General features: G+C 41.5%; 1 protein-coding gene across 4 annotated transcripts in view; it reads left to right on the top strand.

Annotated features, from left to right (window-relative positions):
• Positions 1-1659: 1659 nt before the first annotated feature.
• TWNK (twinkle mtDNA helicase) overlaps positions 1660-26107 on the top strand; it is a 38675-nt gene continuing 14227 nt past the window's right edge. Inside the window, exons 1-5 of one of the 4 annotated variants that reach the window (XM_073596161.1) lie at positions 1660-1776; positions 3539-5049; positions 9952-10192; positions 16133-16240; positions 21488-21629. In XM_073596161.1, the coding sequence (XP_073452262.1) occupies positions 3756-5049; positions 9952-10192; positions 16133-16240; positions 21488-21629 (1785 nt within the window). In that variant the 5' untranslated portion in view covers positions 1660-1776; positions 3539-3755. Of the gene's footprint in view, positions 1857-3538; positions 5050-9951; positions 10193-16132; positions 16241-21487; positions 21630-26107 lie in introns of all 4 variants that reach the window. The other 3 variants (XM_073596162.1, XM_073596160.1, XM_073596163.1) reach the window with 3 other exon arrangements.

Here is a 26107-nt window from a genome sequence, read left to right on the forward strand (position 1 = left end):
TCTATCTTCTTCTCCTCGGGCCGCTCCGCACCCATGGCATGGGGGGAGGCTCCCGCTCTTCTCTTCATCTTCTTCATCTTCTTCTCTTCTTCTCTTCTTCATTTTCTTCTCCGGGCCGCTCCGCATCCAGACCGCCCTATAGCAGTTTTACAGCTACAGGGCGGCCGCTGTGTGCAGGATCACGTATATATATATATATATATATATATATATATATATATATATATATGTGATCCTATATATCTGGGTAGTGGGCACAAATGTGCGCTGCCGGCGGCTCGCTCCCATTGTGACTATACACAGTGGGAGCTGATCAGCGGGTACCATGGACTCGATGTCCGCCAGCACCTGCTGATCGTTTGTTACACAGGCAGATAGGCAGTCTGCCTATGTAAACAAGGCAGATTGCTGTTCTGTCAGTAGGGAAGGCATGGATCCTGTAAAGCAGGGTCAAGGATCCATGTCTTCCCCTAGAAGTGTCCGATTTGTCCATCGCAATATCGCAGTCCCGCTATAAGTCGCTGATCGCCATTACTGGTAAAATAAATAAATAAAAATTCCATGAAACTATCCCATAGTTTGTAAACGCTATAACCTTGCACAAACCAATCAATATACGCTTATCGGGATTTTTTTCACCAAAAATATGTATATATATATAAGAATACATAGTGGCCTAAATTGATGAAGAAATTGTATTGTTTACATTTATTTTATTGGATTTGTTTTACAGCAGAAAATTTAAAAAACATATTTTTTTTTCTCTCAAAATTGCCTTTTTTTGTTTTTTGTAGCGCAAAAAATAACCACAGAGGTGATCAAATACCACCAAAAGGAAGCTCTATTTGTGGGGGAAAAAGGGACATCAATTTTATTTGGTTACAGCGTCGCACGACCATGCAATTGTCAGTAAAGTAACGCAGTGCTGTATTGTAAAAAAAGGCCTGGTCAGGAAGTGGGTAAAACCTTCCGGGGCTGAAATGGTTAAAGGGGTGGAGCTGTCTATCCATGACATTATATTTTGATAATTTGTATTATGAAAGTACACTGAAGATGCTAATGAACAAGCACACAGCGAACTGCAGACTTGCTCCCCAAAAATAAGCTGAAGCTACAGCGCCATGGGACCAGCAGCACATGTGAGAACACCACGCATGCGCCAGGTTTTCCATTGGTGACGGAGGTGGCGTTTCGTCGCCGCCATCTTGCTACACCCTGCACTCCTCCATAGTAAGGATACACTGAGAAGGGGGAAGGTGGACATCTTGTTACACCCACCGGAGTTTTGCATTTTACACTTTTTTTTTAACAGTATACTTAGTTTATATAGTGAAATACAGTCTGACTGTTCAGATGTTGAATTTTAAAAACAGCGAACTTTTGTCAGATTAGCAAACCTGTGAGATCAGTAGGCTTGCCGCTGCTTTTAAAATTCAACATCTAACCAGTCAGACTGAGTTCTCAGTGCTGTATTTTACTATATAACCTCAGTTTACTGTTAAAAATAAGTGTAAAAAGCAAAACTCCGGTGGGTGTAACAAGATGTCCGCTTTCCCCCTTCTCAGTGTATCCTTACTATGGAGGAGTGCGGGGTGTAGCAAGATGTCTGCGACGGAACGTCACTTCCGTTACCAATTCCGACAGGTCGCCTAACCTGACGACCTTCCTTCACTATTCACCGGAAACGGAAGTTGTGTTATGAGAGCATGGCGGGGTTGTGGACTGTATGTTAGCTGTCATTGAGGAGTTCTCTAGTGTCTGGGATGTAAACACGAGGTGTGTATAGAGCAGGGCATGGCCGGGGAGTACGGAGAGGAGCATTGCACTGATGAAAGGCACACAACAAAGGGGAGGAGGTGAGAAATGTGGAGTGGAGGATATAGTGATGCACATTGAGGGTGATGATGACATTTGGGGTTGCACGTTTCCTAGGACATTATATCGATGTGGCCCGGATGCTGTGTTGTGTATTTATTGCAAAACATTATAGGCTGCTTACAAGGGCAATGTCTGCATGGAGTTTGCATGCTCTCCCTGTTATTACCTTGGTTACCTCCCACACTCCAAAGACACGCTGATAGGTTCATTGTCTCTTGTATACATTGGCCTTGGGATGTGTGTGTATATGAGGACAGGGACTGATACGAATGTACGATATACGTCAAGCACTGTGTAAATTGTTACCGCTATACTAATAAAACAATAAATGGTTTCTTTATGGTACTTTAACAGGTAGCATTAGTGTCCACTGCCCCTTCTTAATCCTGCCATGTTCACAGTTCTAATATCTGGGGGTACAGGGCATGGATTGGGGGGGGGGGGGGGCACATGTGACACTGCCCTGTCTGTCATCACTTGCTATGGAAATTTAAAAAAAAAATCCTTTGCCCCTGTCTGTCCTTATATAATTAGCTCAGCCAGTACCCGGGATCTGTCCTGTAGGGAGATCATGTAGTCACAGGGTGCCCGCTCACCTCCAGCTTTATTCAGACCTCTGATCATTGCGGCCACCCCAGACAAAGTCACTGATTTCTTGTGGCCTCCTTCACTGGACATGGTGAATTGTCTGCATGGCACACCTCCCTCACTTTTGGCAGACACTGCTATAATGACGGATGGGCAGACACTCCAGTATTATACATACATACATACATACATACATACAAAATCAGCAGGGGATCAAAAACTTTTTCCCTCACAGTATTAATTTAGTACAGGTATTTATATGGCACCAATAATTTACACAGGGCTTTACTTATTATACATTCACATCCTGCCCTGACTTCAAAGAACCTACGACCTAAGGTCCCTACCTCACACATATACATGCATGCACATACTAGAGCCACTTTAGACAGCCAATGAACCTACCAGCACATCTTTGGAGTGCGGAAGAAAACGCTCAAAAGCACAGGAAGAACATGCAAACTCCATGCAGCTGGTGTCCTGATTGGTAATCGTACCGAGGACTCCAGTGCTGCAAGGCAGACATGCTAGGGAAAGAGAGTGAGGCAAGTTATAACAGATAAGAGTGTGGTTGAGGAATGGAAAGACATGGCATAGTGCGGAAGAAACTTAGTTTGTATGTAAATCCTAACAATGAACATTTCTTATTTGATCCCTTTTGGTCTGGTAAATATACCATTGAAAGCATTTTATTATATCTGTTCTATGAGTAAAAATAAAATCATGCTAGAAATCATATGAGCTGAGAATTTTATCTCTGCTGAAGTTTATCATGAAGCATCATTCCCTGCTATCTGTATGGACTACAACCCTCCCCACCCCCACCTCCCATATTGTGGTGAAGAGGGGAGGTGTTCTGTAGTCGCAAAAGCCTGTTTATTCTAAGAGGACAGCACTCGCACGCCACAAATACAATACAGCCAAAAAATGTTGTCACCCTAACACGTTACTGATCACTAGGTGGAAATAAATGAAAATAAGCTTAAGAAAAGAAAACTAAAACAGCCATTATATTTAAGGATTGGTAAGCGTGTGTGTGAACCTGCACTAAAATTAGTTTTTTGTTTTTCAGTAGCTAACATTGATGCGTATTCTTCTTTCATTCTACGATCGCTGCTATCAACCTGGAAGTCTCATTTTCACTTTAATGACCATGTCAAGCTGAAATCTTGACTATGAGCAGAGGACACCAACCCTATGTGTTAGCTTGGCCATGACAATGGTAAGTGAGGATGTACGGATTGAGCCCTCTCTATAGGGTATAGAAGGATTATTATGTGCAATCAACCATGTTGCCATCCACGATGATGAGATGTGCCTTCTACAGACTGGTCTCTGGGCCCCCATTCAGGATTACAGATCATCAGTTCCTTTCCTGTGCTGGGAAGATCAGATCAAATTATGGCACTGCTTGGAAAGGAACACGTTCTTCTGCAGGCATTTCCCGTAGGCACTTTCAGAAAGATCTGTTAACAATCTTGGATGCTCCTGTAGCACCAGTGACTGTGACCGAAATCCGACAGTACCTGCGGTCAAAGAGCATTTCCTTTCTTGATGGCTACAGCTGCCTGCATGTCCCCAGCCCTTTTACCTGCAGCAAAGGCAACAACCTTTTCATTGATAAGACCACTGGGCGCTTTCTCTGCAAGGAAACATTGCTTGAAGGTACCTGGGCAGACTTTAAAGACAGTATGGAGCTGCTCAGCAAAGAGGATTGTTCTATCCTGAGCCCTGACACCATGGCCAGCTTCCTCGGGGATAGTGATATTGAGGATGGGGAAAGACATTTTAATGATATGGAGGTGTCCCGCATCTGGAACAAAGCAGTTTGGTTTCATGATGTTGAAGAAGAGTACGCTCAGCTTATAAAGGCTATGTTCAGCATCTCTAAAATTAACAATACTACACTGAAGAAGTTTGGGGTAAAATGCTTCCAACCTACCAAAAGTCTTCTGTTTCCATGGTATAGCCCAAGAGATTCTACTGTGAAAGGTTTAAAACTACTCTCAGCTGTATGCCAGGATGATACAGTCAGTTACATTGAAACTTTTTACCCCCGGCCTTCACATTATCAGAATTTATTTGGCCTTTCTGTAATGGGAAAGAAAGATACAGACGTTGTGATCACCAGCAGGGAAGTAGATTCTTTAGCCTTACACCAAGCAACAGGTGTAACCACAGTATCACTGCCTCGAGGAATAAGTTGTTTACCACCAGTCCTTTTACCATATCTTGAACAGTTTAAACGCATTATTCTGTGGCTTGGGGATGATCTGCGTGCCTGGGAGGCTTCCAAAGTGTTTTCTCAAAAACTCAGCCTTAAGAGGTGCTCATTGATCCGACCAGGAGACCGACAGCCCAGCCCTCTGCAGGCACTTAATCTTGGACTTAATTTTAATAAGATCCTGAAAAGCTCTCTCCCAGCCAGTCACAAGTCTATCATTTCATTCCATCAACTCAGGGAGGAGGTGTTTGGTCAGCTGGAAAATGCTGAGCAAGTCGCTGGAGTTAAGTGGGACAGATTTCCTGAATTAAATAAGCTGCTTAAAGGACACAGGAAAGGCGAATTGACAATATTTACAGGTAAAATATAAAAACATAATTTGATGAGCCCTAAGAATACATCCAGGAAACTAGAAATTGAGGTAAGCAGACTTTATAGATACCCAAGGATTACACATAGGTGATATAGTTTAAACGGTAACTCCACCTTTTAAACTATAACTGCGAAAAACACCTGGAGCTGTTCTGTACACAGATGGTGTACAGAACGCCCCCGCCCCAGATATGTAATTTCCTCCTTGTGTGATTGGCTCACTCTTTTTACCCAGCAGTCTGCACTAAGATACAAGTCCAGATTTATGGCATTCCCTGCAACAAAAATTTCATTTTTTGGTAAAATACTCCCAATAGGAAATCACGTCTAAAGGGATGCAGACCCTGCATGCAATTTTCCTCATTAGAGATTTGCAGGTGCAGCAGCTGGTTGATAATTATAAAACCACTCCCATTAGATTACCTTACCACATGGACACAGGGATTTCTTCAGAATAACAAAAGGTAGGACTCTGCAACAAAGTTTGTTAAAATCCTTTAACAAACTTTAATGTTCATAGGTCACCCAGAGGGGAATGTTTTTTTTTCTCAACAAAAGTGGAGTTAATCTTTAAATTAAAAGTAGCATTTTTGTTGATTTATGGTCATTGTTTAATTGTACAGATCTCAACTACGCATTCTTCTTTAGTGCTATGGTTACTTTGAATATTTGTTCTTCCGAACTTCCCACTCTCCTGATGAAGCAGTGTTTTCTGCGAAACGTTAAATACTGGATCCCCCTAACAGCCTCCTTTCTGATACCAGGAACAATGTATGAAATGCTTTACAACCCTGTTGGATTAAGGATGGTATATACTGCTGATTAATGGGGACCCTTGTATGTGGACGTGAAACATTTTCACATGAATGCTTTACCTATGTGTTCCTAATAGATTTTGCTACTTTTAAACAATATCACCTATGTGTAATCCTTGGGTACCTATAAAGCTCACCTACCTAAATTCCTCATTTATTGACACATCTGTGCATGTGGTACCCCTTTTTTTCTTTATTTCGCTCACTTAGAAAACTCTCTGGTTTAAATACATCCAAGAAAATCAGAACTTTTGCTCCTGCTTAACCTTCTGGTTTCACGTGTACTGTTTTTTAAAAAATTTATTTATTTTTTATATTGCAATAGCACGCCCTATATAAATCATATTTTAAGTGAACCTGTGACCAGGCTTTGGACGTTTAAAGGATAAGTTCACCTTCAGGAACATGTTACTGCTCATGCAGAGGCTCAGTGAACCGAGCCCTCTTTGTGACAGCGGTATGGGGAGAACTTCCCCGTACCAGTTGTCACTTTTTGAAAAGAGCATGGCTGTGCAGGGCTCTGCCCACACAGCAGTGTCATTTATTCATCCACAGAGTTCTGTGAATGAATTAACTACAAATACCAACATCCTTTGCAACTATCGGCTTGTAGTTCTCAATGAACTACCATAGCGCTATTGATTCTCCCTGTCAGTGTGAAACTGCCTGGCCCTACAATGTATGATGTAATATGTCCCCCCATCCCTGTGGCAGCAGTATGGTGAGAAGTTCCTTGTACTAGCTGCCACTGTTTCAAACAGCACGGCTGTGCGGGGCTCCGCCCACATGGCCACATCATTCAGACACACAGCTCTGTGTGTCTGAATGAACTACGAGCCAATGACATCCTTAGTGGGTGTCGGCTTGTATGTCTCAATTAACTACCACGGCGCAATGGAAGTTCATTGAGTCTTCCTGTCATCGAGTATCGGCTTACCCATACTGGATGTACGGGTAAGCCGATACACTGACAGTGTGCAGGAGACCTGCATGGCATCAGCGATCTGCTGATAGCTGGTGCAGTGCTTTCCAGGCTCCTACTACAAAAAATAATAAATGCCTATTTGTTTTGCCTGCAAAAACGTGCATTTATTTATTTTTTTAATTTAAAAGGTGAACGTATCATTTAAGTTTTTGCATATTGATTTTAAAGTATAAGTTCACCTTTTGGGAAAAAATGATAAATGCACATATTTTTGCAGGGGGAAAAAAATGCATTTATTATTTTTTCCCCTAAGAATCTTGCAAAGCATTGAACCTGATCAGGGGTGCAATGCCAGACTCCTGCAGACAAGCCCTGCAGCTTTCAGCCCATACCTTCATATAGACTGACTGTTTACAAGCTGAATGGCTTGCGAATGAACTACGAGGCTGCTCATCAGCGAACTCGCAGTCCATTCAGAACTACAAGACTTCAGCCGCAATGGCTGATGGTAGTTGTAGATTGTGTAGTCACAGGAATTCACTGTGAATGATTGATGCAGCCGTGTGAGCGGAGCTCTGCATGGTCACGTAATTTTCAAATAGTGACAGCAGGCGTGGGGACAAGACCTTCTACTTGCTGTCATGGGGGGGGGATTGGGGGGGTGTTGGTCTTTTGCGCCCATACAGCCGCGTCATTCATAGCAATCTGAATGAGAGAACAAGTACCTTCGTCCATTGTAATGGTGCTGATGAGCACTCTTGTAGTTCGTTCACAAGTCCTGCAGCTTGTAAACAGTAAGCCCGTATTGGAGGTATGGGCTGAAAGCTGCAGGGCTGTAGGAGCCTGACATTGCACCCCTAGTCCACTGGTCAAGGGTGCGATGGTGCTCCTGAGGGCAAAAAAACTTGGATCCCGACAGCGGGGATACAAGGCGGAGGTAAGAACTGGCACCTTCTAGCGGCTGACCTGATATATTGTGAATACGGGAGTTCAGCCACTCAGCAGAGAGTCTATTCAGACTGAAGAAGGGGGGGGGGGGCGTGACATCACCACCCTGCCTCTCCTCCTCCATTTAGAGAGTGCTTTGCATTCATTCAGAAAATGTGCTGAGATGAGGGGCTAACCTTCTGTGTTCACAATCCAAGAGAGCAGCTGCTCGGCACAGGACGCGGAGGCAGGTGGACATCACTGAAGTAGCGGTGTCTTCAGTGATATCCGGCTGTATCGGCCAGGTATGTCATATACATACAGTAGTTACATTGGTAACGATGTATAACATGTTGATTCCTAGAATTAATATTTAAACCTGAACTCTAGGCAAATATAAAATATGCAATTGAATACAGCTTTGTAACCGTGTAACCGCTGTGGGACATCAAGTCGCCACGTTACCGGTCCGGGGATTTGAAATCCCCACGGCTTAATCGCCTATTGCCTTTTTTTTTGGCCAGGCCCCCCACCCATCTATTCCATTTGTGCTATGGCAGTGGTCATCAACCCTGTCCTCAGGGCCCACTAACAGGCCAGGTTTTATGTATGGAGATGTAGACTAGAATACTGCAATCACCGAGCAGCAAATTATATCAGCTGTGATGTATTTCAGTTATCTTGCAAACCTGGCCTGTTAGTGCGCCCTGAGGACAGGAGTCCATGACCACTGTGTTATGGAATCATTTCCATTTGTGGTTTTGACTGCAGAATATTATCTCAATAGTCTGGATGCCATTTCTTCTCTGGTTTCTTTTTGTGCACATATGACCCTAAGTCTTAGCTATTCATCCAATTTTTACAAACTGATGCTATGCAAGTTTTGTATTACCCATTTTCTATTACAGTATTAGGACTCATGCACACTGCAGCTCAAAGAAGGGGGTCCTACAGGCTTTTGAGCTCTTATTTTTTTCTGCCTAGAAGCTCCCCTCCATGTTAGCCAATGTGTCCATCCACACACATTATGGCTTTTTCAATCATGTGCTCCTACTGGCAGAACCCCCCCCCTCACCACCACCAAACTCACGTTTTTGAGAGAAGCTAGTGCTTCAAAGAAGCGCGAAAACGCACAAAGCAGTTTGTTCCAGCTTTTTGTTTTGTTTATACAGTGGTTAGGAAAATACTATCTAGGAGGTTTGTGAAAAAAATGCTTATGCTCAAAGTAGCTCAAAGTAGCACAATAAAAATGTGCATAAGAGCACAAAAAAGCCCAAGCTTCTTCAAGCTGAAATAAAAGCTCAAATGCCTGTAAAGCAGCTTTTTTTTTTGAGCTGCAGTGTGCATAAACCCTTAGACTGTTGTTGCTTTCATTTTGCATTTGGGAGAATTTGTTCCTTCTCCTGTATTTCTTCCTTTGTGTGAAAACCCTGGTATTCTTGCCAGTCCCTCTGCTTTGCTATTAAATACTGACCACACTAAGCAGGAGAGCACAGCGTGGTCAGTTCCCTAGACCACCACCCCTCCCACCAGCACAGCCTTTCACTGGGAAGACCACTGTTTTGCTGCTTCTCCTCCCCCTCAGCTCTTATGCACATGAGAACAGAGCAGAGGGAATGTGATCACCTATAAAGAAAAGGTATTTATAATGTGTTTTTGTTTTTTATATATCTATACACACGCTTTGGCTTTTATTTCAATTTTAAACCGAATGGGTTGTTTTACAAGGTGATCATTTACAATCACTTTAAGGTCTGTATGGATGAGAATAGAAAAACCACAACCTGTGTTTGCTATTTTAACCCTTTAATGCCTTTTTTTTTTTTTTTTTAGGGATTTTTCCTTTACATTAGTCGTCTTGTTAAATTACATGCAAATTCAATATCTAGCATTTAACAACAAGAAAATTTCTCTTGTTTGTACTGCTACTTGAGATCAAAAGAAGGTGGTCATTTCTACATACAGATGCAGCTTGTGTAGATGAGAGCTTTTAGGAGCAGATTTGCTAAAGTAGAAATAACAGATTTAGTGCTATGTTTGGCAAACTTGTTCAAACAATTCAGATGATAGCTAAATGAGTTGAAACTGGACAGATGGATTTAGAAGTATGTTGGCTTCTACTGTATTGCCACTAGATGGCAGCGTTAAAGCCATTTTTTTGCATCTATGTGTTGTTACATTATTGTTGATTTGACTTTCCTTTTGACTTTTTTTTTTTCTAGGCCCAACTGGTAGTGGAAAAACAACATTCATAAGTGAATATGCTTTGGACTTGTGCGTTCAGGGGGTTAACACCTTGTGGGGGAGTTTTGAACTCAACAACGTGCGTCTGGCCAAAGTCATGCTGACCCAATTCTCTCTGCTGCGTCTGGAAGAACAGCTGGACATGTATGACGAGTGGGCAGACAGATTTGAGGAGCTGCCTCTTTATTTTATGACCTTCCATGGACATCAAAACATCAAGTAAGACACCAGACAGAGTTGTTAATAAATAAAGATATATAGAACCTTATCTAAGAGTCATTGCCCCTTTTTAATATAACTTTTTATGTTTTTAGATTAGCAACTGCATTACCATATATAAGGTTATTGGGGGTTTCTGTTTTCTCAAAGATAGTATAATTTGTTATTGTATTTTCTATATTCGTGGGATATGCTGTTTCTTTATCCTACTATACTTCTCCCTGCCCTGGCCCTCAGATTGTATATTATGCTTTTTTTTTTTTTTTTTCTTTTTTTTTTTACAGGGCCATAGAAAGGCATGTAAAATGCTGATAAGTTTTCAATAAACTAAATAACAGTTCCCAAAAATTAAAATAGCAGTAAATAATTATAAAAACATCAAAGTTTGCAGGATGCAATTTGCTATGTGCCTAGTGAGCTAGATGGCAAAGTCCACTCTGTACTAAACTGAAATCACAAAGTCGGTACACCTCTCACATTTTTGTAAATATTTTATTATATCTTTTCATGTGACAACACTGAAGAAATGACACTTTGCTACAATGTAAAGTAGTGAGTGTACAGCTTGTATAACAGTGTAAATTTGCTCTCACCTTAAAATAACTCAACACACAGCCATTAATGTCTAAACCGCTGGCAACAAAAGTGAGTACACCCCTAAGTGAAAATGTCCAAATTGGGCCCATTTAGACATTTTCCCTCCCTGGTGTCATGTGACTCATTAGTGTTACAAGGTCACAGGTGTGAATGGGGAGCAGGTGTGTTATATTTGGTGTTATCGCTCTCACTCTCTCATACTGGTCACTGGTAGTTCAACATGGCACCTCATGGCAAAGAACGCTCTGAGGATCTGAAAAAAAGAATTGTTGCTCTACATAAAGATGGCCTAGGCTATAAGAAGATTGCCAAGACCCTGAAACTGAGCTGCAGCACGGTGGCCAAGACCATACAGCGGTTTATCAGGACAGGTTCCACTCAGAACAGGCCTCACCATGGTCCACCAAAGAAGTTGAGTGCACGTGCTCAGCATCATATCCAGAGATTGTCTTTGGGAAATAGACATATAAGCGCTGCCAGCATTGCTGCAGAGTTTGAAAGGGTGGGGTGTCAGCCTGTCAGTGCTCAGACCATACACTGATTTTGATATGCAAAAAATAATTTTTTAACTTGTGTCAATGGAAGTATAAATAAAGCTAGAAATAATCCTTAAAGTGTTACTAAACTCCCCCCACCCACCCACAGTGCCAACAGCTTATAAATCATCTTTTTACAATAAAATACTGCCACTATACCATTTTGGCTGATCTGTATACCACGGCCATGTGATAACTTGCAGAGTTTGTACAGAGCTGTGTTCAAGTAGGAGGAGATTTCCACTATTGCCTGTATACACGCCCACATGTGTGATGTCAATATCATGTGACCTGGCTAGCTCTGAGAACAAGGAAATGTTCTCTCCAGCAATAGAGACTAAACTGAGCATGTGCAGGAGGACTACCCTCACTGTATTTTCTGGCCTTGCCAAAAGAGATGGAGTGCAGGAGAGAAGGATCTGTCCATATAGGATCAAAAAACCTTTTTACACAATGTAGTGGATTAACCCTTTAAGTTCCACAGTGAGTATAACAAGCATGGTATTCTGCATATACAGACTGATTTTTCTGTTGTGGGTTTAGTAACACTTTAATGTACATCTTATGTCAACTGATCAACAGGCAAAGTCCCACAGCAGCTCCTCCTCTGACCCGCTGTTGACTCATCAACAGTCCCATTCACTTTAATGGGACAGCTGGTGACACGGCAGTGACACAGCAAGGTGAGGGACATGGCGGCAGCAGGTGAGTGGATGCCCGCTAACGGGCGCTGCCATGATGGATCTGAAATGACAGGTGCTCTTTAAATGTAAGAACTTGTTCTTGCTGGTAGTTATAATCTTTAATATTTGCAAACAAAATAAGGATTTCCTATTTAGAATAACAAGCTGTCCGGTTAGTAAAACAGCGATGTCAGAACAGATTCAATCATACAGTTTGTAGTGTACATAGATTTGAAAAATAAATCGGATGAAAGAATATTCCTGAACTTTGTTTTATCTCATGGTTACTGTGAAATTGGGTGAATGCATCAATGCAGTGCATGTTATCTCAGCTTGCAGAGCTTGGATTCGTTGAATAAGTTTACCAAAAATGTAAATATTGCAGAATATACAGTCTCATGCTACATAGCTAAGCTCCATTTCATGCTGTATAAACTAAATTATTAATGTATCCTAAATAGAAAACTATCTCTAGATAGATTTTTACTCCAAAAGCATTTTATTAAAATAAATTTGTTAAAAATCATAAAAATCTGATCTTTTTGATTTTCTTTTTAAAAAATCGATTTTTAACCATCCTGGATAAATTATTTACAATGGTGACTTGAGAAACAAGAATGATGTAGCAGGACTATATAAAAGTTCATGTGGAAAGAAAAAAAAGAATGTTAAACCACTATGGATAATGTCAGAGTGAACGCTGTCTTGACTAGTCCCCAAATAAGATATTACAAAAAGTTTGGATTTCTAAATCCATGTTTAGATCTTTGGAGGATAAAGGGGTTCTATTCTTTTCCTTCATACTATTAACGTTTATGTTATTATGCCTATGAATTTATCTCATCATTATTAATAATAATATAACATATTTTTAAACCACAACCTAAGCTTTCCTGTCATTTTAAATAGTTTGTTTGGGCTATATTGCTTAAAACTATTTCTTACCATTGCAGAATGCTCTGGGAACTGGTTATACTGTAATACATTGTCATAGCTTGTGCTACATAGAGTAAGTGCTGTTGTCGTCCTGAATGGGTACGAGCGACTTCCCCCTCATTTACAGGGCACGCCGGCCATTCAGGAACAGTCTAGTATTTTTGTTAATGAAAACAAAACATTCTTTGATTGGCTGAGGTGTGATCCACCCTGCTCTCCACCACAGCCATTTGGAGGATGCCTTATATTCAGTGATAACAATACAAAGCTTTTCCTCAATGGCCAAGCTGCCATGTAAGCATCTCTTTCTTTCTAGTAGGGGGAAGTCGCTCATACCCATGGAGGAAGGTAATAGCACTTATTGTATGTAGCACACGCTAGTACCCTGTAATAGAGCATCCCCAGCGGCCAAACTGTTTTGAAATACTAAGAATTTATTAACCAAGCTGCCTCAAACAGATGATTTAAAGCGGGGATCCTCAAACTGCGGCCCTCCAGCTCTTGCAGAACTACACATCCCATGAGGCATTGTAAAACTCTGACATTCACAGACATGACTAGGGCATGATGGGAATTGTAGTTCCTGAACAACTGGAGGGCCATAGTTTGAAGACCCCTAATTTAAAGTGACAGGAAAGCTGGCATTCTGGTTTACTATTAGATGCTAATCTCAACTGATGTACTTTTCTCTAGCATAGGGATTTTTTTACTTTTGCTAAATGCCTAATTTATTTTCAACCCTTACATTAGATTAAGTATTCTTTCTATCTCCATTTTTATTTCGATTTCAATAACTCCTAATATTTAGATGAAATGAACATTATTTTATAAAGTTTTTTTTTTTTCAAAAAATGTTTTTATAGCAGCGTCGATACAGGTTATAAACCTCTTTATATATTTGGATTGCATGTTAGTAGTATAATAAGTATAATCGGTTTACTATATAAGTAATAAGCAGAGTAGAAAGCACAGTACACCTGAGGAAGAGGGTGCTCCCCCTCAAACTTGTTGCATAGCAAGTAGGTAGAGATTGTCTATAATACACCTGAGATGTGTTGTACAGGAGTGTGGATGGTGTCTTGCAGATCTACTGCTGAATAGCCACAATCAGAGTTGGCCCTGCCAGCAACAGTGATCTTTAAGCAGCTTCCTTGTTCCATCCTGAAGATTTATATGCCACTTTTATGAGTGCATTTTAGATATTTCTATATATTTTCATGAAATTTGCAGTGTGCATAGTCTCAGTATTTATTTTTGCAAAATGTATGTATTTTGTCTATTTTGTTTTATAGATTCTATGAATTGTCAGATTATTCATATAAACAGTTACTGAGTTCCTTGATTACCAGTATACACTTCCCTTTAAAATTGAGTGAATGGTTAATTATGAAGTGCTGACAGGTTACAATCACTAGCTAGAAGATATATATATAGATATAGAGATAGAGATATAGATATATATCTATAGATATAGATATATATATATATATATATATATATATATATATATATATATATATATATATATATATATACATATATCTATATAGATAGAGATAGCTATCTATATATAGATATATATCTCTATATATATATATAGAGATATATATCTATGTATATCTATTTGGGTCATCATTTGGGCCAAAACACAAAAAAATTGCAAAACTTCAGTAAAAAAAAAAAAAAAATTATAGATAGATAGATATATAGATAGATAGATATAGATATATATATATATATATATATATATATATATATATATATATATATATCTATATCTATCTATCTATATAGATATATCTCTATATCTATATAGAGATATATCTATATAGATAGATAGATATAGATATATATATATATATCTATATCTATCTATCTATATAGATATATCTCTATATCTATATAGAGATATATCTATATAGATATATATATATATATATATATATATATATATATATATATATATATATATATATATATATATATATATATATATATATATATATATATATATATATATATATATATATATATATATATAGAGATATATCTATATATATCTATATATATATCTATATATAGATATATATCTATATATATATAATTTTTTTTTTTTTTTACTGAAGTTTTGCAATTTTTTTGTGTTTTGGCCCAAATGATATAACCTGTGGGGTGAGTAAACATTTTTTTTTTTTTGTCTGATCTGGGTAATTGATTTTGTCATTCTGAAGGGAGATTCCCAAACACACCCTCTGCATGTCAGTTATTGTATCACCCTTACAGAACAAAGCTTTGTAATAGGAAGCTTCTGACACTAGTCAGATTCAGACCCACCATGGAAGTTTTGGCCTGATTGGTGGTACAGTAAGCAGAGAGAAGTTAATGGCACATCCTGTCAAAAACACCCTACCAGTGAACATGTGAGGAGATGTTTGATTTCTGGTTACAGTAGATTATAGAGAACTCTAATTGTAGCAAAGGATTGATTCCAGTCTTGTAGAAACAACCCTCTCCCACTGCGGAACTCTGGTTCTTATGAATTAACCACACAATGTGAATGGAAGACCTTACCACATTACTTTATAACCAAGGTGAAATATTTCAGAAATCTTGGGTTCCATTGGACAGAGTTCCTACATACCCCCAGATACAGCACCTTCTTATCATTTTAGTGTACAGGTATTTGTGTATTTCTTCTGACATGCATTTGTGAAGTATTTTTAAGGGTGTGAAATGTATTTAAAATTGGAAATGCGCTGAGCAGTATGCACTTGCAGTCCTTGTTGATTTTGCTATGCGTCACTTTTTCCTCTGGTAAATACTCACATGCAAGTTATTAAAACCCATTGAATTTGACTTGCTTCTGAGTCTGTTGCTCATGTACACAAACCCAATAGTTACACTGGTACCTAGTGTTTGTCAGGATTTCATAGGGTTAAGACTGGTTTATATAATACAAATCATATCTATATCTCAGATACTCCAGGTCAGTTTTTTAAAATGTAGGGTTTCTAATTTTCAACCAGAACCTGTTCATTTCACAGCACTGAATGTGTCTTAACATCTTGAAATCCAGTTAAACATGGATTTACCAAACCAGCTTTATGTGGCTTCCTGTGTACAGTTGCTGCTAAATGGCTTATTTTCTGCTTGGCGTCTGATTGTTTTTTGTTTTTTTTTTCCTCCAGATCTGTGATTGATACAATGCGGCATGCAGTGTACATGTATGACATTGGCCATGTGATCATTGATAATCTGCAGTTCATGATGGGACAGGAACAGCTGCATTCTGATAAGTAAGAAGAGTTTTTCAATGTCATATGTTCTCTATTCCGCGTGTTTAACCACTTCAGCCCTGGAAGATTTTACCCCCCTCCTGACCAGAGCGTTTTTTGCGATTCGGCACTGCGTCGTTTTAACTGACAATTGCGCGGTCGTGCGACGTGGCTCCCAAACAAAATTGACGTTCTTTTTTTCCCACAAATAGAGCTTTCTTTTGGTGGTATTTGATCACCTCTGCGATTTTTATTTTTTGCGCTATAAACAAAATAAGAGCGACAATTTTGAAAAAATTGCATTATTTTTTACATTTTGCTATAATAAATATCCCCCAAAAATATATAAAAAAACATTTTTTTTCCTCAGTTTAGGCCGATCGTATTCTACATATTTTTGGTAAAAAAAAAAATCGCAATAAGCGTTTAACAATTGGTTTGCGCAAACGTTATAGCGTTTACTAAATAGGGGATAGTTTTATGGAATTTTTATTAATAATTTTTTTTTTACTAGTAATGACGGCGATCAGCGATTTTTGTTGTGACTGCGACGTTATGGCGGACATGTCGGACATTTTTGACACATTTTTGGGACCGCTTTCACAATTAAAAATGCACTGATTACTGTGTAAATGGCACTGGCAGTGAAGGGGTTAACCACTAGGGGGCGGGGAGGGGTTAAGTGTGTCCTAGGGAGTGATTACTAACTGTAGGGGGATGGGCTGTATGTGTGACGTCACTGAGCTCTGCTCCGATGACAGGGAGCAGAGATCGAGTGACACTTGTCACTAGGCAGAACGGGGAGATGCTGTTTACAACGGCATCTCCCCGTTCGTCCTCTCCGTGAGGCGATCGCGGGTATTCCCGCGGCGATCGAGTCCGCGGGACCCGCGACCCGACTCATGGAGCTCCCGGCCGGCGCGCACGCAATGGCACAGCGGGCAATTCAAATGGACGTACAGGTACGCCCATTTGCCCAGCCGTGCCATTCTGCCGACGTACATCGGCGTGCGCCGGTCGGGAACCGGTTAAAGCGGTTCTGCCCCTACCCCCTCCCTCTCCCCTCAATAAACTGCTAACACCAATGAAATGACTATAGGAAAACACGTAAACATGCTTATTATTGCACGTCACCATTTGCTCGAAGACCTGCACTGCCATTTTTAAAAAAGCCATTGGTGGTCAGCTTCTTCCTTGTTGTCTGCACCAGCCCAAAGATGACATCTGTGTTCGATCTCATGCATATGCTTTGAGATCTGGCACTATTTATTATTCTTTATATGTGGCCATGGCTTCATCTGTGGGGAGAAAAAAAACGTTTTTTTTTTTCTCCTGGGATCTTACAAGATTTTACAGTTTACACATAAGAGCTCCCTGGGAGGCACTGGTGGTCTAGCCTTGGCAGGTGAAGGGGTGGGAGCATCTGGTAGGCACTGCCTATATCACTGGGGCCTCAGAAAACTAGAAAGTCAAAGAAATTAAAGTGTAAGTTCACATAAATAACTTTCAATTTACACAAGACAAGAATGTGTTCAGAGATTAGCATGCTGACTTGAGTCGTCCTGTGCTTTTAAGGTTTTGAGGGGTCCACTTTAAAACATATATTTGGAAAAGGAAAAAAAGGGGATCAAACTTATGCTATTGCAATGTTTTCAAAACTTTGCTCAGTGGTGTACACATCATAATTTTAAAGAGGACCACATTTCCCGCTCATTTACATTGGTGGCACCCAGCTAGGATGCTGCCTGCTTCAAAATGTCCACTGGAACACATTCATACCTTCTATAAATCGTTTTAACCCATAGCCTGCTGTTTGTTATACCTGTAACTATGATCTTAGATAACCAGTCTAACGTGAACCTGTGCTTTTCCTATTCTTGTACTTCCCTTCAGTACACATTCACCTGTAGAAAGGAGAATAAGAAGATTGTGACTTGGAGCATACACAGGGCAGAATGCTCTTCCTCTGCCCCATGTAATAGTGCTGTATGCCTGAGGGGCCATCCATTGCCAAGGACCAGCACTGTCCTGAGGAAGAAGGGAGAGTCGCATGCATTCCCTGGCATATTCAGTATGTCATGTCACTTCCCAGAGTGAATGAGGAAGGGAACTATAAGCAGCTAACAGTGTCTGGTGTTAGGTGAACCTAATAATGTGCCCTGCATCAAAGGACAGGTTCACTTAAAAAAAAAGAACTTTAGGAGGAATTAATTGGTGAATGTTTCTTTTAGTTTTGGGTAGCACAAAAAGAAACAGGAAGTCAGAAACATTGTGCTAAAGCGGCGGGGGGAGTCCACTTTTATATAGTTGTCTCTGAAGCATATGTCTGCATTGGAAGATTTCCCTTTCTTTTTGTTCTAGAGACAACTCAAAAATATCGGATTCCCCCCCCCCACTTTTTCTCCTAAACCAGGGGTAGGCAACCCTTTGAGCACAGTGTGCCAAAAAATGTTTTCAAAGAAATTGAGCGTTCTGATTTTATAACCAAAAAATGTCAACTTCACACACTCCATTCTCAAATCACGAAAAGGATTTTTTATAAAGTGAATGCTGTAAACTACTTGAGTAGTAGTGAGAAATTAACATCCTGCACTCTCACGCCTCAGATCAGCCCCAATTCCTGCAACTCCACACTTCAGATCACTGTAACCCCCTGCACATCTTCCCCAACACTAACTCTTTGCACATCTGCCCCACCTCTGTACATCCCTGCTCATCTGCCCCACCACTGTAACCCCCTGTACATCTGCCCCACCACTGTACCGCCCTGCTCATCTGCCCCACCGCTGCAACCCCCTTTCTCATCTGCCCCACCATTGTACCTCCTGCACATCTGTCCCACCTCTGTTCCCCCTGCTCTTCTGCCTCATAACTTTAACCCCCTGCTCATCTGTTCCACGATGTACCTCTTTTCTCCTCTGCACCCCTCTGCACATCTGCCCCACCTCTGTACCCCCCTGCTCCTCTGCCCCACCGTTGTAAACCCCTGCTCATCTGTCCCACCAATGTACCTCCTTTCTCCTCTGCCCGCCACTGTACCCCCTATACATCTGCCCCACCTCTGTACCCCCTGCTCTTCTGCCCCACCAGTGTAACCCCCTGCTCATCTGTCACACCCATGCACCTCCTTTCACATCTGCCCCAACACTGAACCCCTCCTGCTCATATTTCCCACCACTGTAACCCCCCTGCTCATCTGCCCCATTAATGTACCCCTTTTCCCATCTGCCCCATTAATGTACCCCTTTTCCCATCTGCCCCACCACTGTACCTCCCTGCACATCTGCTCCACCGCCGTATCCCCATGCTCTTCTGTCTAACTACTGAATCACCGTCTCATCTGTCCTAACACTGAACCCATTTACTCATCTGTCGCACCACTGTAACCCACTTTCTCATCTGCCCCACCAGTGTACCTCCTGCACATCTGTCTCACATCTGTACCCCCCTGCTTTTCTGTCCCACCACTGTAACCCCCTTTTCATCTGCCCCATCACTGTACCCCCCTTGCTCCTCTGTCTCACTGCTGAACCCCCTTTCTCATCTCTTCCACCACTGTACCTCTCTGGACAGCTGCCCTACCGCTGTACCCTCCTGCTCATCTGTCCCAACTCTGAACCCCTCCTGCTCATCTGTCTCACCACTGTACCCTCTTCTCATCTATTATGTGCGTGATATGCAGAGTGGTGAAAGGAAGTAGTGATGAGACACATCTACCTGTCCTGGCGCACTCATCCTGCTGATCCAACTCTCGCATCCAGACCATGTGCTTGTATGTGATGTCTGTGATGTCACATACCAGCATCTGGAATGGATGCTCAATGATGAGCTCAGGTCAGGGGCATTTTCTGAAAGCATTGGGCCTATGTCCACAGAAAATGTTGGGTGTGATTTTCATTGCACTGAATACTGGCTCTGGCTTAAAAGAACACAGAGTGCAGGGGTTCAGTAGCAAGTGACGCAAAGGTTCAAGAATAAGTTCTCAGAAGCTCAACAGTAATTTCACAAACTGTCACCTGATTGTGGTTTTCTCAATCACAGTGAAATCCCATCTTTCTGAGATTGGTAGTGGTAACCAAGCGAGTCATTTTCCTCCAGATGGTGGACGGGGCTAGCAGGACTGTGATTGGCTTCATCAGGGGCCAATGACAGTCCTCCTACTCCTGGAAACAGGGACGCCCCCCCCAGCAGAACTGCACCCATTCTCTTCCCCATCACAAAAGCTGATGATCGCAGCTACAGCAAAGTTATAGAACCAATCATAGTTTCCCATCTTTTACAATGTGTTGGGGCACAGTGCTTCCCCCTCAGTGCAGGTGCGACATGAAAATTGGAATGCAATAGTGTCTAACTGACACTTCCCTGTGCTGCTCTGCTGATGGGGAGGGAGTCGAGTGCCGGCAAAAGAGGCTCTGCGTGCCGCTTGCGGCACCGTGACAGCCTACCCCTGTCCTAAACTATTGTCATAGTAAAAAATTGAGTTGAATCCCCCAATGCAGATAGTAATAATAACTCAAAAGTGGATCTAACCCTTCCTCACTCTATTCAAAACTAGGAAAAATAAATTTTTTGCTAGAGATGCACTTTAATCCCTTTCTAGTTTTTAGTCCCTTGCCACCTCCCGCTGGCGCTTTAAGGTGTTCTGACTGATGGGAGGTGGCGTTTCATTGACCACTGTGATCGGTTGTCACACCGGTCACATTGATCGGGAGCTCCTCTCTCCGGTTCTCGATCGTAAACAGTGATGTTGCTCCGTCAGTATGCTGGGTGTGTGCTTTCAGCACAGAACGTGGTGCGCCATGAATGCATGTGTGCGGCACATGGTTGTTAAAGCCTGCCCACCCTGTTGCCAAACATATGCATTAGATGGTCAACAAGAGGTTAAATCCCTTTTTAAATATTTCTTGCTGCTTCTCTGTTGAGATTTACTCTGACTTCCTGACTTGGCATCAGCTGAGACATTTCAGTTAGCAGAAAGTCCTTTTCGTGTTCAGCTCACAACAATGCCCAGAATGTCACTAAGATAGGACATGAGGGCAGATCTCTCCTGAAGAGACACAGCTAGCATCATAAAAACTGACACAGGATCTAACATGTTTCTACTCAGTCCAAACAAAACAAAGTTTGTCTGGGGTTCCGCTTTAAGCTGTGTGCAGTGATTTCTGTGCAGATGTTATATGTATAAATAAACTCTTTGTGCAGACTGTGGAAGATGATGGTTTTTGATTAATCCTGTCCCCCAGCTAAGTTTTAATACATGTCTTCCAGATTTGCACTGCAGGACTACATCGTTGGTGCTTTCAGGAAATTTGCCACAGATAATAGCTGTCATGTGACTCTAGTCATTCACCCTCGGAAAGAAGATGATGACAAGGAATTACAGACATCATCTATTTTTGGCTCTGCAAAAGTAGGTCGATCATCTGTTTGGGACCATAATATAAAAGTGAATGTGAAATACCAGTTACTTAATACATAAGGGTAACAGTGCCAAACATATGCAGCCAGTGAATACAGAATTATAAGGACTTATAGACGCCTTTATTGGTGCCAGTGGATAGAAGTATTTTGGCTTTTAAACCGCACTTTTTTCATCCGGAATTGTTCATTTGCCCACACCTGTCTTAAATGTGAGTATTTAGGGTTGCTGTGAGGCGACTCTATTTACCACTTTAGACTAAGAAGGCTTTGCAGAGGCTGAATTCAATGTCATTTTTAAGAATTACCAGGCAGGAAGTAAGCTATGGGTAGCAAAATGTCTCTCCACAGGAACAGGGCTTCATCCCAGTTACACTACATTAGCCAAATTATGGTGCATCACGGGTTTACTGAACAAAGCTGCGCTGTGTGTTTGGTTGTAGAACTAAATTAATAGTAAACCGCAGGTTTAAAAAACAAACCAAAAAACCCTGCAAGACGATGGCATAATTTGCTAGTATGTATTGCATACTAGAGTATTATTAAAAACTCCCCTTAAAACAAAGCACTTCAGCGGTGCACTGTCACCACTGACAGGAGTGCCATCTTCACCAGGTCCTCCTTCAGGGTTCGGGTGCTCCAGTCGTCTGATTGGCAGAGCCACGATGATTTAACTTTGGCGCATGCATGCAGGAGTCTTGGCCGCTGCTGTTTTCATTGTGAATATCTCCTAAACAGCGCAAGTTTACGAGATATTCACTGTACCTACAGGTAAGCCTTTGTTATAGGCTTAGGTAAACTATACTACCACTTTAAACCTTTTTATATTTTATCAATAATGCTTTTAGGTCTATCCTGCAAACATATAGCAGAATGTTTTGTTTTTTAAGTGTTGACAAGCTGCATCTTCCTTGTCCCCCAGCACCACTTTCCCGAACTTCCAGTGAGGAACATGCACACTGTAAACATCATCAAAAAGTCCCATGACTGCCTGCAAAGTGACTACATATCCCATCTCCTTGCATTCTATGAATCAAGATAAAAAGCCTTCTGTGTGCAGCAGCCCCCCTCAGCCCCTCCTAATACTTACCTGAGCCCCATCAGCCATCCGAGACTCTTCCTTCTGACTGGAGGAATTGGCTCCCGCTGCTGTCAGCCAGCCAATCAGGAGAGAGATGGGGCGTGGCTGGGCCGGAGCTCTGTGTCTGAATGGACACAGGAAGCTTCGACTCTACTCGGGTGCCCCCATAGCAAGCTGCTTGCTGTGGGGGCACTCGACAGGAGGGAGGGGCCAGGAGCACAGAAGAGGGACCTGGAAAGAGGAGGATCTGGGCTGCTCTGTGCAAATCCACTGCACAGAGCAGGTACGTATAACATGTTTGTTATTTTTATTGAATAAAAAAAAAAAGACTTTGCAATCACTTTAGCTGTATGTAGCCTCAGCTACATAAAGTACAGTTGTGCTCATAAGTTTACATACCCTGGCAGAATTTATGATTTCTTGGCCATTTTTCAGAGAATATGAATGATAACACAAAAAATTTTTCACTCATGTTAGTGTTTGGCTGATGCCACATATCAATCAATTGTGTTTACTCTTTTTAAATCATAATGACAACAGAAACTGCCCAAATGACCCTGATCAAAAGTTTACATACCCTGGTGATTTTGGCCTGATAACATGCACACAAGTTGACACACAGGGTTTTGAATGGCTATTAAAGGTAACCATCCTCACCAGTGATCTGTTTGCTTGTAATTAGTGTGTGTGTATAAAAGGTCAATGATTTTCTGGAATCCTGACAGACCCTTGCATCTTTCATCCAGTGCTGCACTGATGTTTCTGGATTCTGAGTCACAGAGAAAGCAAAACAATTGTCAAAGGATCTGCAGGAAAAGGTAATTGAACTGTATAAAACAGGAAAGTGATAAAAAAAGACATCCAAGGAATTCAGAATGCCAATCATCAGTGTTCAAACTCTAATCCAGAAGTGGAAAATGAGGGGTTCTGTTGAAACCAAACCACAGTCAGGTAGACCAACTAAAATTTCTGCCAGGAAAATTGTTTGGGATGCAAAGAAAAACCCACAAATAACTTCAGGTGAAATACAGGACTTTCTGAAAACATGCGGTGTGGCTGTTTCAAGATGCACAATAGGGAGGCACTTGAAGAAAGATGGACTGCATGGTCGAGTCGCCGGAAGAAAGCCATTAGTAGGCAAATGCCACAAAGTATCCCGCTTACAGTATACCAAACAGCATAGAGACAAGCCTCAAACCTTCTGGCACAAAGTCATTTGGAGTGATGAGACCAAAATTGAGCTTTTTGGGCACAACCATAAACCCTAAATTTGGAGAGGAGTCAACAAGGCCTATGATAAAAGGTACACCATTCCTACTGTGAAACACAGAGGTGGATCGCTGATGTTTTGGAGATTTGTGAGCTACAAAGGCACAAGAAATTTGGTTAAAATTGATGGCAAGATGAATGCAGTATGTTATCAAAAAAATACTGGAGGAACATTTGAGTTCATCAGCCAGGAAGCTGCGCAAGGGACGTACTTTGACATTACAACATGACAATGATCCAAAACAAGGCCAAGTCGACCTGTCATTGGCTACAGCAGAATAAAGTGAAGGTTCTGGAGTGGTCATCTCAGTCTCCTGACCTCAATATCATTGAGCCACTCTGGAGAGATCTCAAATGTGTAGTTCGTGCAAGACAGCCCAAGAATTTACAGGAACTGGAGGCTTTTTGCCAAGAGGAATGGACAGCTTTACCACCTGAGAAGATAAAGAGCCTCATTCACAAATACCACAAAAGACTTCAAGCTGTCATTGATGTTAAAGGGGGCAATGCACGGTATTAAGAACTGGGGTATGTAAACTTTTTGATCAGGGTCATTTGGGTAGTTTCTGTTGTGATTATGATTTAAAAATAGTAACCACAGTTGATAATAAATGGCTTCAGCCAAACACTAACCATGAGCGAAAAAAGTTTTTGTGTTTTATCATTCATAGTCTCTGAAAAATGGCCAAAAAATCATAAATTCTGCCAGGATATGTAAACTTATGAGCACAACTGTATATAGCTCTATGTTTTCACAGCAGGATGGGGACTTCCTGTTCCATTCCTGGAATAAAACAGTGTTGAGTGAGTGCTGCTCAACCGTTCGGTGGAAGCTTTTCATTCTATGAATGACTACAAAGCTTCCTTTGATTGGCTGAGGCGTTCGGATGACGTCATTATCTTCGCCTCAGCCGATTACAGGAAGCTTTGTAGTCATTCATAAAAATACAGTGCTTACTGTGAATGGCTGAGCACCGCTCAGCCTGACTCGATTTTGTTCTGGGAGCAGGATGGGAAGTCTGTCTCACTGCCGGAGCACAGCGATGTATACTCTATGTAGCTAAGGCTACATACAGTTAACAGCTCACACAACAAGCGCACGGTTAATGCAGTAAATAGTCGGTTTGGCACAGCTTGTCCAAAACAAACTATTTCAAGGGACATTAAATGTGCAGTTAAGCTTTAACCAAACTTAGCCTTGGTCTTGCTTATAACCGTTTAGAAACACATGCTGTGTGGTTAGATTAAAGAGCTGGCAGGATGCCATGATGCCATAGCAAGTAATAGGAAAAAAACGAAGATTTCAGTGCCTCTGTTGTGAACTTTAAAAATTGTATTTCTTTACGGCTTATTCACACACCAAATTAGTGCCATCCTTCATGCAGAGCCGCTGGCAGTTGCGTGTGCATCCACCTCGGAGCTGCGTGCAGGCAGGCAGCCCATGTAAGTTGATGTACACACAGTACCAGCATGGATACAATTGCATATCAAAGTTTGACATGTGGGCAGGAAGAGAGTGTTCAGATCAGAATGCAGAGTCTCAGTGCAACCACTCCTGCCTGCATGTCAAATTGATATGTGATTGTGTCTTTTCCGATGCTGCATGCGCATCTATTTCCATGGGTTGCCTGCATGCATCTGGCAGTCACCCTGCATGGAGGATGGCACTAATCTGCCATCTGAATGAGCTCTTAATGCAACCAGTATATGAAACTGATATTGACGTGGTTTCGTCCACTTGCAAACTACTATACACAGAACTGGGAGCCAATCAGGTGTGTTGCATACAAATGTGTTGACATGGAGCATGCTGATACTAGGAGAGCAGCAAGATTTCATCCTTGGTTCTCCTGCTGCTTTTTCATTGTCCAGATAGAGGGCTGGGGGTGGAAAGAGGACAATGCTTTAACTGTACAGTGGTATAAGAAGTCTACACACCCCCTGTTAAAATATCAGGTTTCTGTGATGTAAAAAAAATGAGACGAAGATACATTTCAGAACTTTTTTCACCTTTAGGCTGGTTTCACAGGGGGGTGGGCGTTGAGGCCAAAATGCTGCTAGTTTTAGCGGCGCTTTACCGTCATTTTAGCAGCACTAGCAGGGCGCTTTTAACCCCCACT

This window comes from Aquarana catesbeiana, linkage group LG08, assembly GCF_042186555.1.
Source record: "Aquarana catesbeiana isolate 2022-GZ linkage group LG08, ASM4218655v1, whole genome shotgun sequence".
NCBI lineage: Eukaryota > Metazoa > Chordata > Amphibia > Anura > Ranidae > Aquarana > Aquarana catesbeiana.